Below are 12,172 nucleotides of genomic sequence, written 5' to 3'. Positions count from 1 at the left end.
CCTAGAGATCTTCCAAATGCGAGATCAGAAGAAAAAAAATAGGTTAGAAAAAGTTTTGCAGTTTGTTTTGTGACATGACACTTAAATAAAATAACTACCACCCTAACTAGCAGTACACATTTTATAGTCACACACACACACCCATCCCAGCAGATCTATTGTTGTCTCTGCCAGTATTCACTCACTCACATACTTTGATGGGGAGCTGCTTCTAAGGATACATAGAAAGAACAAGAATTCAGTCTGATTTAGGCGTGCAAAAGGGCAATTAATACTGATTACTTAGAGTACCTATGCTTATTGCCTGAGCCTACTCATGTTTACTCAAAAGAAACCTGTAGATTTTGGTGGGATATACTCTCAAGTAATCAGGCATAAGAATGTAGCTTTAGGAATCTATTCAAAGAACTGTTAAACGCAGTCTTGTCTGGTGCAAGATGTAGCTTTTGATTCCAGAAGATGGAGTTCGTGTAAATCAGTAGATGTCCACAGGGCTGTAGTTGTGAAGTTATATCTCTTTGAATGACAGGAGGCAACCTTCTTACCTGAGCAGAGGATGAGACCAAAAGTTGAAAAAGGCAAAGCAACCCAAGGGCTGAGAACTCAGCCATCGTTTCCACGATCTAATTCTCCTCCACTCTGAAGAAAGTCTTTGAAGGTTTTTTCTTCTTTCCACCTTTTGGCTTCGGTGGTCCTCTCCGAGTCTCCACTCTGAAGCAAGTTCCCTCCACCTCCGGAGAGACCCGTTTCTCCCAGCTAGAAGGGGAGAGGCCTCCAGCAAGCAGGCACAGGGACTGAACTCAGATTGAGGAACTGATGAGGTTGTGAAGAAAGGGGAGGAGGAGGTGGGTTGGACTGACTGCAGAGTGGCACAAGCAGTCATGAAAATAGGTGTACATTCACAGCCCAAGATTTGTAGCCTGCTGTGCTCCAGCCAAAGGTCAACTAGGGAAGGGGACTGGTTTGGCTTAGCTCAGTTAAGACCTGCTTATACTGTACAATGCCGTTTACTTCTTCATGCAGGACATACTGATCACACGGATAAATACATGCAAACCAGGGGACATGCCTAGCTGCAGCACCAATTCTGGCAATCCCAGTAGCCACTGGGACTGGAATCACTGCCTGCCATCTCCAGCATGGTCCAGTTCCCACATGAGGTTTATCCATGTACTCTCTGGGATAATCGAGACTGCTTGTACAAGGACACATTGTATGAACTGGCAGCAAAGGGGATTTCACACTCACACACACTTATCTCTTGATGATGATTGCAGAACCAGGGGACATCCACGAAAATTGAGTGTTGGGAGACTTAGGACAAAAGAAAATATTTCTTTACTCAACGTGTGGTTGGTCTGTGGAACTCCTTGCCACAGGATGTGCTGACAGCATCTGGCCAGGATGCCTTTGAAAGGTGATTGGACAAGTTTCTGGAGGAAAAATCCATTGATTGATAACATAGCAAATCACTGGGGTGTGTGGGGGGGGGGCAGTGACTGCAAATCAAGGGCAGTAGTAGCAGGCTCCCACTCCTTCCCCCTCCCCCAAACATGCCCACATCCACCCACCACAGCACAATATGTACAAATCCCATGCAGTAGCACACTGCAAACAGCAATGTGACACACACAAAAATCTGTAGAGATGCAACTCCCCTTCTGTCTATAAATGCAACTTGAAGTAGTTCGTTTGTGCTGGTAATGTCTATTTTTCTTTCCAGAAGATTCCCTCAGAGAAGCTTCAGCATGCCAAACACACAGGAGTTGCCCAACAGGAAATCACACACGCTTAAAATGGGAATTTGCAAATCTCATACGTTCAGAATGCATAACAGGTTTTTACTAACGAGATATACACACTTACAATGTCTCTTCTTTTTTTGTGTAAGCTGAAGTGCCAAAAAAACATCTAAGATGGGTTTTTGGTGGATGCAAAAATTGTTGTGGGTAGAAGTGAATTTTAGACTAATTCAGCCATTCTTCAATGAGGTTTTCTGAAATTTGATAATAACCCCTCAGCAGGTAGATTCTCCATGCCAAGCTTCCTACTGATAGGACAATGTCTTTGTTTCATGATGAAGAGAATTTGTTGGCTCGATGACCTAGAATGTGGGAAACTTACCAGACTGCAGCAATTTTCAACCAGTGGGCTGCAACACATTGGTGTGCCATGGGGGTTTGGAACACAGTGGTAGAAAATTGCCGAAAAACTCTTCCGGGTTCTATGGCTCAGGATCTAGGGCAACTGTCTGTATAACACTCTAATTTTTGTCCCTCTAACTCTTCCATAGGTAAAAGAATGCCTCCCTCCCCCCATGTCTGATCACAGTGATCATTAAGAATCATGGTCTTTCTTAACAATTCCATGGCCGGACAAAAAGCAAACACACAGAGACAGTCTCCCTAACTGTGGAACATTTGCCAAACTCTGAACGTGTTTCACTGTTGTGCTCGGTTTAACATCAGAAGGTCAAGAGGATTAAGCAAGTGGCAACGTAAGTGTATTTGGAGATTGCAAACTCCATGGGCAGGGAGACATCCTTAGCAATTGGCTGTATCCAAAAGTACCACAAGCACAACAAATTTGCTTGCAGAAGGAGTTCTTGAAAACTCTCCCTTCCAACTGCAGCAACATGCACCTCTTTCCATGCTGTTTCCAACACTCAAGACCAACAGGAAGGGAGGACTTAGGAAGAAGAGAGCTGGGAAGGTGCCTTGCATCACGTGTCTCTGTGCTCTTGATACTTACAACCTACATAATTTATTCAGTGTACAATGTCAGAATTTTGCATTATTCTAGGACAGGGGTGCCCAAACCCTGGCCCTGGGGCCACTTGCAGCCCTCAAGGCCTCTCAACGTGGCCCTCAGGGAGCCCCCCATCTCCAATGAGCCTCTGGCCCTCCAGAGATTTGTTGGAGTCCACACTGGCCAGACACAACTACTTTTAGCGTGAGGGCGACTGTTCGATCTCTCAGGTTAGCTGTGGGATGAGAGCTCCCTCCAGTGCTTGTTGTTTCACGTCTGTGATGCAGTAGCAGTAGCAAAGGAAAGGCCAGCCTTGCTTTGTGCAAGGCCTTTTATAGCCCTTGAGCTATTGCAAGACCTTCATGCATTCATATAAGTTCATCTTTAATATATTCATTTATGTAAACTTATGTAAATTTATTCAAGTTTAAATGTAAATCAATTCTTTTTTTCTACCAGCCCCCCAATGCAGTGTCAGAGACGATGTGGCCCTCCTGCCAAAAACTTTGGACGCCCCTGTTCTAGGACTTCAAATACCCCACGAAAAATATCTGCATAGGAATCCTTTTATTAGTAGAGGTTTCAAATTGTGAAAGGTTATGGTTTACAGTATAAAGTCTGTATGAGCATTTGTTTATGAAGTTCCCCCTTTTTACCCTTGCATACTTTTTTCTAATTTAAAATTTCAGGGTTGCTAGTATAGGAACATGGCATTATAAATTAGGCAACAACCTCTAGGGCCTCTGAAACATTTGGGAACCACTGTGCTATATGTTACTATGCATGGGAACAAGATGTCACACGGGGGGGGGGGGGCGAGAAATCAGGACAAACTGGGACCAAAATGAAAAGATTGAACATAAGGGGGATGAATGCAGTCACTGTTCTGAACGTTTAGAAGGTGGGTCAGACGTTCCAAAATATTCTTCTGCAAAATGTACAAGGTTATTTTTAGTCATTTCTACTAAAGAGCACACACAATTTAAAAACAAAGAAAAGAAACCAGAATCTTTGCCTCCAAAAAATTAAGTTCTTTAATGAAACAAAGTTAATTTAACAATAGGTTGTTTTTTTTTTTTAAAATAATCTATTAAGTTTGGAAAAAGATGCTCACTAAGCAACTTAAAACCTTGACTACTCATTTGTCCCACCACACAAAATCACCACCATTTTGAGTGCGGAATGCCTGCAACAGATTTCTTTTTTAAAAATTCCTTCCTTCAGAACACCGAACAACCGTGCAAGACCCCAACTTTCCATTCTGAAGACTCTCCCCAGTTAAGCAAATCCACTTAGATTGTTTGTGTACAAAACAGGTGTATAAAAACACACACACAGGCAGTGGACTGGAGGTGATCTGAATTGCTTGTGAAAAGCTGTGTCCCAGTACTTGCCTTTGAAACTGGCCAAATCACCTAATCCTGCTTGGGATGCAACTCCTTGACTTCTGGCTTTTGTGTGGGCCTTTTCCTCTCTCCTGCTGCATCCTCATCTCCTTCTACCTGTCCTGTGCCACCACCCTCCTCTTTTTTGCTGGCTTTAAGGCCTTCATAGGGCTGCAATCCCTCGCCTTCCGCCGAGGAGGCAATTCCTTGCCCATCAACTTTGTCTGGCACCGAAACATCTGATGGTGCGTCAGGCTCCACAGTATTCCCAGAACTAAGTGATAAACGCACACCTAAAGTTCTGCAGTCAGCCGGAACTTCCACAGAAGTGTCAATTGCCTTCACTTCCTCTTGGCAGACTCCATAGGCCCTCTCGATGCTGGGAACGGTGCAATTTGTTACGCGGCCTTGGAAGGAAGTGACCTCAGCCCCAGCTTTTCCAGTCTTTTCTGAGGCACAGTCTTTGGAAGCAATCTCATCAACTTTCCGCCTTTTTACCTTTGCATTGACCAACTCAGCATCCTTCACACCTTTCGTGTCTCCTCCCTCAGGAGCCAATGGTTCAGAGGCCTCCTCTGCCTCTGGGTGGCAGTTTGGGCCTTCCTTATCAATCACAACCTCTTCAAGGTTACAAGAGATGCTCTCAATGTCGGTGGGACTTTTTGACGATGTAGCCCTTTCCTCACTGAGCTTGTTCATTTCAAGCTTCCTCTTCTTGGATTCTTTGAGACTTTCACCATCCGCTCCACCCCTGCTGCTCTCAGACTCGCCTGCAAGACCCTCGCTTTCCAACTCCAGAAACGAAACTGGAGTATATACACTGCCACAGCACCCCTTTGCCTCCTCTTCTGCTGCTGAGGCAGGACGGGGCTCACTCATCTTCTCTGAAGCCTCCAGCTCAGAGAGAGGCTTCACCTGGGATTCTGTGCTATTGCCAGCATGCCCAACAACGCATGTCTCATTTGGTGGCTTGGTCTGACTCTTGCCTTCAGCGTCTCCAACGCCCTCTGTGGTGGCCTCCTGCTCTTCCTCCAACTTCAGGTTGGACTGAAACTCGGGGGAGCGAGGCTTGAATTTCAGGAGTTTCTTACGGGGCCCCCAGACAAACTCCTGTTTCTGATCGAAGTGCTGCCATGCAAAATATATCAGCTCCCGCCGCTTCTGCTTGTTTCGGACAGTGAACATAAAGTAGTCCAAGGCACTTTCCCGCACCCGTGGGAGAGTCTGATGGACCAGGGTCTCCGTCAGGAAAAACTTCACCAGGTGCACCTGATAGTGTTCATATCCCAGCTCTCCCAAGCATTTCAAGATACGAGTGATTCGTAAATTGTTATGGGTATATCTGGGAAAAAGAGAAGAATTAGATAAAGTCAACTCCAAGCAGCACTACACTGCAAGCCAAACTTCCTATGAATCAGGCAGTTTCTGGAAGGGCGTAGATCTGGAGTGCAAATGTGTATGCAGAGGTTCCCAACTGAGAACCTGAATTCAGTTTACAAAAATGCATCAAATTTCTAGACCTCAGTGTTAGAGAACCTGCATGATTTCTAATTAACGGTTACGTTCTACAGGGATCTATTTGAGACTTAGAAAGTCCGCATTTGGGAGAGTAGGTGGGCTGCTTTAGCACTGCCCAGGTGGCACAAAATGTGGGGGAGGGGAGAAAGCATGCCTGCCTATACCTGGGGTAGCACTTGCATCCCAGTTGTTTTGCAACAAAGAGCTGTGTGAATCCAATGAGATATCGGTACTCCATACAGATTTCAGCCCTTTTGCTCTGTCCTGTTAACTCCTATTCTTGTTTAGCATTCACATAGAAATCCTAATCTTTGCCATTTTTTTTTTAAATTGTCCTCACCCTAGCAACCTCCCAACTACTTGGGCAGTTACCAACTGAAAATTCCTATTATGAAAGGAATCTGAGAAACGCTGAACCTGTGAATCTATAGCAGGGGCAGTGCCGGGAGTCAAAGCAATTCCAGGCTAGTTCCAACTACTAGAAAAGCAATTTTCAACCAGTGGAATACAGTCATTGAAAATCACTGAAAATTTCTTCAGGATTCTGTGGCTCTGTATTTAGAGCATCTCTAGTAACAAATTGCCTTCCTCTTTCTCCGCCATGGAATTTGAATGAGTTTCCCAGAAGTCAGAACTGACATCACAAGAGGCAAAGCCCACACAAGTCAGTGTGCCAGAAGAAGAAAAACATTGAAAATCTCTGTACATACAGACTCTTATTGAGCAAGTTCAACACAAAGCCTGCTGCTGTTGTGGGCTGAAGACATGTGAAGTCAGCACAGTCATCACAGTTCTCCTCCGAAGACCATAGCCTCCAAGACAGCCCAGTGCAAGCCACTGAGTTAAGGTATGGAGGTGGCGAGCGATACACAAGCAGCTCTGAAACTCACAGATTGAGGTTATGGAATCTCTCCCGCCAGTTCTCTGCTCTTCTCAGTTCTCCGGTTTCCTTGTTTATAAGGTCGATGCCATAAAACCCCAGCATAAGTTTATAAACCCGGATGAACCGATTCATAACTTCCTTTGATTTTCTGAAGGCCTGAAATGCCAACACAAACAAAGCCATAAGGCTTACTGCGAGACAGAAAAAGATCAGGCATACAGATCACACAGAAGATAGGATAGCCACAAATACCATCTTCAGCACAACTGTGGCTGAAGGAAGTGCTGATTTTTAATTTAAGGCAGAGCTGCTCAAACTGTGGAGCGCAGTGATCCGGAATGCGGTCCTCATCCAGACAGCATACCGCACAGCCTCCATGTGATGCCTTCCGTATTCAGAGGACAGGGACGCTCTGGGCAGTCGTGTCATCTACCCAGTGTCCCAGAACGCCACACAAGACATCTGGGCAGACACAACTGCCCACGGTGTCCCTGTCCTCTGAACAGGAAGGACATTGCATGGCGACTGCGTGGAACCAAAAGGTTCGCTCACTGGACAGACAGATCCACAGGGATGCCAGATCCAGCCCCCAGGCCGCCATTTGACCACTCCTAATTTAAACTAAACTCCCTCACACCCCACCAATCCCTCCTCCCAATGGAAATCACCCCAGAAGTTACATATGACCCACTATGTGAAACAAGGAGGTGCCTGTAGGCAGAGTGTGTGTGTGTGAGTGAGTGTGGGGAGACTGGGATGGAACACGAGCAGTTCTTCTTATGGGAATGCAAGCCCAGACAGGCACATCACACTGGAACTACTACAGTCAATGATAGTACTTGAGTTTCACAAAGGGGTAAGAAAAGGACAGTGAAGTTTAAAAATACGGAATGGAAGCAATTTAAAGTTGATTTCCAAAAGCGAGAATCCCACCTGGATTTCCCTGCACGTGAGAAGCTTTGCACGCCAGTTCATTCCCTGTTCACGCAAAGGAAACAACCTGAAAGGGGGACATGTTTCCAAACAAAGTAAGGCACTGTGTGTTAAATTCCTTTGTGCAAAATACCAGCACCACATTTAGAAAACAAAATCCGAAGAGTTTAGTCTCAGAACACGCTGAAAATTCTAGCTACTTAATAAAACAGAACCCAAACTATTCTTTTGATTCAAAGCTAGCGCTGATTTAGAAAAGATAATTAAATACTTCAACCTTGGGGTCAGGATGGCAATGGGGTCAAGAAGCCTCAGTTGAGGGTCATGGCAACTTATGGGAATAAAAAAACCACTGGACTAATGCACCACCAGGTACAGAGGGCTGCATCTGGTGTACCCCTTCAGGTACCAGGAGAATGTGCAAGTCTCGCTCAGGTTCTTGGCAGTTCTGCTAAAATAGCTTTAATTAGTGCCAGGCTTCTTGGTAACCTTTTCTGCTCTCTCACATAAGAATATTCAATTACAAAGAATAGTGCTCAGAGGGTGTAATGGGGGCAGGGAGTGGGTGGCGGTGGGCAAACAGGGTTCTGGGGGATCAGCAGTGTGTCCCCAGTCTCATACTTTATTTATTGGGGCTGTGGTACAAAAAAGGTTTAAGACCACTGATATATGTAAACATATACTTCTCACTTTCTGCCACAGGTTGCAAAGCCACGAGGGCTACATTGCACCGAAATCTCAGTTTCGGTAAACATAGTCAGGGCATCCCATGATTACTGGAAACTTCTGAAAACAGGACATTAAGATTTATGCCTTGTTCTCTCAAGAACTCGGAGAAGGTAGAAATGTGCTAGTTTATTCCAAAACTTGGAACATGATGTTTGCAGGTTAAAGGAAGTCAGCAAACACCAGTCCAAGATGTGGGACAGAGTTCAGAAACTTGAAGGGTTCTGAAGTAAGTCTGGGATGGTAGGGAGGTGCAGGAGGAGGAAATGTGTGCTTACAGAAGCAGGTACATGTCCAAAAGACACAAGATGGGCTTCCCTGGTAACCCATCTTAACACTTCCGTTACTGGGGCATTTCAGGAACTTATCAGCTTGCCCAATACATGCTGCATCTGGCTAATAAAGAACCTTGCAGCTTAGATACCCTTATGTTTCAATGCAGGTCCAGCCCAATAAAGCATGCTAGAATGCACATGCCCTCAAAATATGTTCTGCCTTGGGTTTTAGCAAAGCTCTAAGAGAAAGGGAATGTATGGGGTGATCCAAATAGGAAGAGTAGCCAAGAGCACCTTTCCATGGATCATTACAATCATTTCACAAGAGAGCTCACTTACCACTGAATGTATGAATGATTTTGTTCCAGAGTTCCATAGTCATTCTGCCAAGCGTCAAGGAGTTCATCGATATAGAGACCTATAAGAACAGGAGGAAAAAATGGTCCAGGCACATCTCCAATTCGGAAGCAAGAGGGAAAGGTAAAACAGTAGGATATGCTTTGAGATGGCAAGCTCTTCGGGGGATAACAGAATGGGCACTAAGGCTGCAATTCTATAGAGCAGTGTTTCTCAAACTGTGGGTGGGTCCCCACTAGGTGGGTTGCGAGCCAATTTCAGGTGGGTCCTCGTTCATTTCAATATTTTATTTTTAATACATTACACTTGATGCTACCATGGTATGTGACTGCATTTGAGGAAATGTTACAGATCTGTTCTTCTAACAGGCTATTGTGTATATGATAGTAAATGGGACTTACTCCTGGGTAGGACTGCAGCCTAGGATTGTTAAAACTCTTCCTGTTTAATGATGTCACTTCCGGTAAGACATCACTTCCAGTGGGTCCTGACAGATTCTCATTCTAAAAAGTGGGTCTCGCTGCTAAAAGTGTGAGAGCCACTACTATAGAGACATACCTGGGAGTAGACATGCTTAGGACTGTGCTGTAAGTATGCACAGATCCCTACCCCAATTCCCCCCAAGCAAAAAACTGTTCACATATAAATTCTAAACCTCTTATTCCTGGCAGCCAAAATCAGAAATGTAAACCAAATGGGTAGAGCGCATGATTCCTGGATACAGCACCCAGCAAGATACCGGGTGGGCACACACCAACACAAACCTTAGCTTAGCTTATCTATCCTGAGCAGCTTGATTCCCTCATTGTTGCTCACTCAAGTAGCCCCCGAGTCACTGGCTTACTTTGAATTCTCCCCAACTGTGCAAACACTGTGGCCCTTCCTCCTGATTTCAGGAGCCTGACTGAGCAGACAGTGGTGTCTTGTAAACCCCACTAGAGTGAGAACTGCCCATCAAGCCACCTTCAGTTATTTCACTTTGAACAGGTGGGACAGCCTGAACATAGTATTTATCGGCTCACAACCCAGACTCAGTTTGCAAGGAATCTGCAAGCACACCATGCAATTTGTTGTCTTAGCAATGCTTCTTTAGGGAAGCTGGTCCCAAGTCACTTATGACTTGAAAGGTTACCACTGGCACTTCAAATTACACCTGGAACTAGCTTGGCACTCAGCGCAGTTGGTGTAAAAGAGTCACATGCACTAAAACAGTGGCCCAGAGAACAGTCTAGTCACAGCATTTTGTGCTAGCTGTAGCTTCCAGGGGCAGCCTCAATAGTTATTTATTGCATATAACTGTTTCACTGGGAAAAGAGTTTTCTAAAACAAGCAATATGGGGAACCCACATGGTGTGGTAGTTAGTGCACATTTTTTTTTACTTGGTTCAAATATCTAAGCCCATGATTTTCAACTAATGTGCCACAGCACATTAGTGTGCTGCAAGGTCTACGGGTAGGAGAATAATGGTTGAAAATTGCTGAAAATCTTTCCAGGTTGTGCAGCTCCATTTCTAGAGCAACTGACTGCAGCAACAAATTGCCCATCTTCCTGTGCCGGCTCCACCAGTTCCCTCTTCCTCTGCCAGTGGAGGAAGAGAGACAGACAATACGTTACTACAGACAGTTGCCCCAGAAACAGAACCACAGAACTTCGATGAGTCCCCTGGAAGCTGGAAGTGACATCACAAGAGACAAAGACCATAGTGTGCTGGGTATTGGAATCGCGAAAGATATGGCAAGGAGATATGATGTGGTGTCTGCAGTGGCCATTTGCTCTGGTGAATCTGGGGAATGCACGGTTAAGACCTGGGCTTTCAGTAGAGGGTTTGCTGCACAGCTCCAGCCACTAGAGGCAATGAGGTCTTCAGGGATATAAGCAGCACCAGATGCAGGAAGAGTCTGTGGGTTGTAGTTGGAGACAGAGTGGAGGAGGAGACTTGCTAGTTTATCAGACTGACTTCCTGGCTAACTGACTGGCTGACCAATGAACTAACAGACTGGCTAATGGATTAATGAACAGGCATGTGGACTGGTGGACAGACAATGAACTAGCACGCTGACTACGGACTAGCTAACGGACTAACCAAATAGACTGCTGAGTGGTGGGAAACTGAGGTGGTGCTGCTATACCTAGAAAAACTGCTGCCTGGGAGGAGAACTGGGAGGGGGAACCCTGCAGCCCCACAGGCAAGCTACTATTTTTTTTGCTGGTGCTTGAATACAGTGGTAGTTTCTGCAGACTGTTATATCTAGCTGTGGTCAAGCTGGGGGAGCTAATTAGCTAAAGGAGACTTTTTTTAGGTTAAGCTTGGACTGGGAATTTGGCAAAGCATGCCATGAGAAGAGAAATGCTGAACACTGGTACAATGCCTGTGCTGGAAGAGCTTGACAGTGAACCAACCCTAGAAGAACTTCACGTGACCCTGGACTCCCTTGCCTTTGGCAAGGCACCTGGAAAAGACAGCATCCCTGCTGAAGTCCTAAAATGCTGCAAAGAGATCATCGTCACTGAGCTGCATGAAATCCTCTGTCTCTGCTGGAGAGAAGGTGGAGTACCTCAAGACATGAGGGATGCAAACATCATCACGCTGTACAAGAACAAAGGTGACAGGGGTGACTGCAACAACTACCACGGCATCTCTCTCCTTAGCGTTGTAGGAAAGCTGTTTGCCCGAGTTGTACTAAAGAGGCTCCAGGTACTTGCAGAGAGCGTCTATCCAGAATCGCAGTGTGGATTCCGAGCCAACAGGTCCACCACTGATATGGTATTCTCCCTTAGACAACTGCAGGAGAAATGCAGGGAACAACGACAGCCACTCTTTATAGCCTTCATAGATCTCACAAAGGCTTTCGACCTGGTCAGCAGAGACGGCCTCTTCAAGATTCTCCCCAAGATTGGATGTCCACCCAGGCTCCTCAGCATCATCAGATCTTTCCACAAGGACATGAAGGGCACTGTTGTCTTCGATGGCTCCACATCAGACCCTTTTGACATCCGAAGCGGAGTGAAGCAGGGCTGTGTTCTTGCACCAACCTTGTTTGGGATTTTCTTCGCTGTCCTGCTGAAGCAGGCCTCTGGAACTGCAACAGAAGGCATCTATCTCCGGACCAGATCAGACGGAAAGCTCTTCAACCTCTCCAGACTGAGAGCAAAATCCAAAGTCCAGCTGAAATGTCTGCGTGACTTTCTCTTTGCCGACGATGCAGCTGTCACTACCCACTCTGCCAAAGATCTCCAGCAGCTCATGGATCGTTTTAGCAAGGCCTGCCAAGATTTTGGACTGACAATCAGCCTGAAGAAAACACAGGTCATGGTTCAGGATGTGGACTCACCTCCCTGCATTACA

At 45.7% G+C, this 12,172-nt stretch overlaps 1 protein-coding gene across 1 annotated transcript in view; it reads right to left on the bottom strand.

Moving 5' to 3' along the window:
• COL9A3 (collagen type IX alpha 3 chain) overlaps positions 1–12,172 on the bottom strand; it is an 83,106-nt gene that overhangs the window by 57,931 nt on the left and 13,003 nt on the right. Inside the window, exons 2-4 of the mRNA XM_066624726.1 lie at positions 6,542–6,690; positions 5,394–5,407; positions 546–595 (exon numbers count right to left, since the gene is read on the bottom strand). Of these exons, the coding sequence (XP_066480823.1) occupies positions 546–595; positions 5,394–5,407; positions 6,542–6,690 (213 nt within the window). The remainder of the gene's footprint in view (positions 1–545; positions 596–5,393; positions 5,408–6,541; positions 6,691–12,172) is intronic.

Source organism: Tiliqua scincoides, chromosome 4 (assembly GCF_035046505.1).
Source record: "Tiliqua scincoides isolate rTilSci1 chromosome 4, rTilSci1.hap2, whole genome shotgun sequence".
NCBI classification, from domain to species: Eukaryota; Metazoa; Chordata; class Lepidosauria; order Squamata; family Scincidae; genus Tiliqua; species Tiliqua scincoides.
This window is presented reverse-complemented; position numbering and strand designations above follow the sequence as displayed.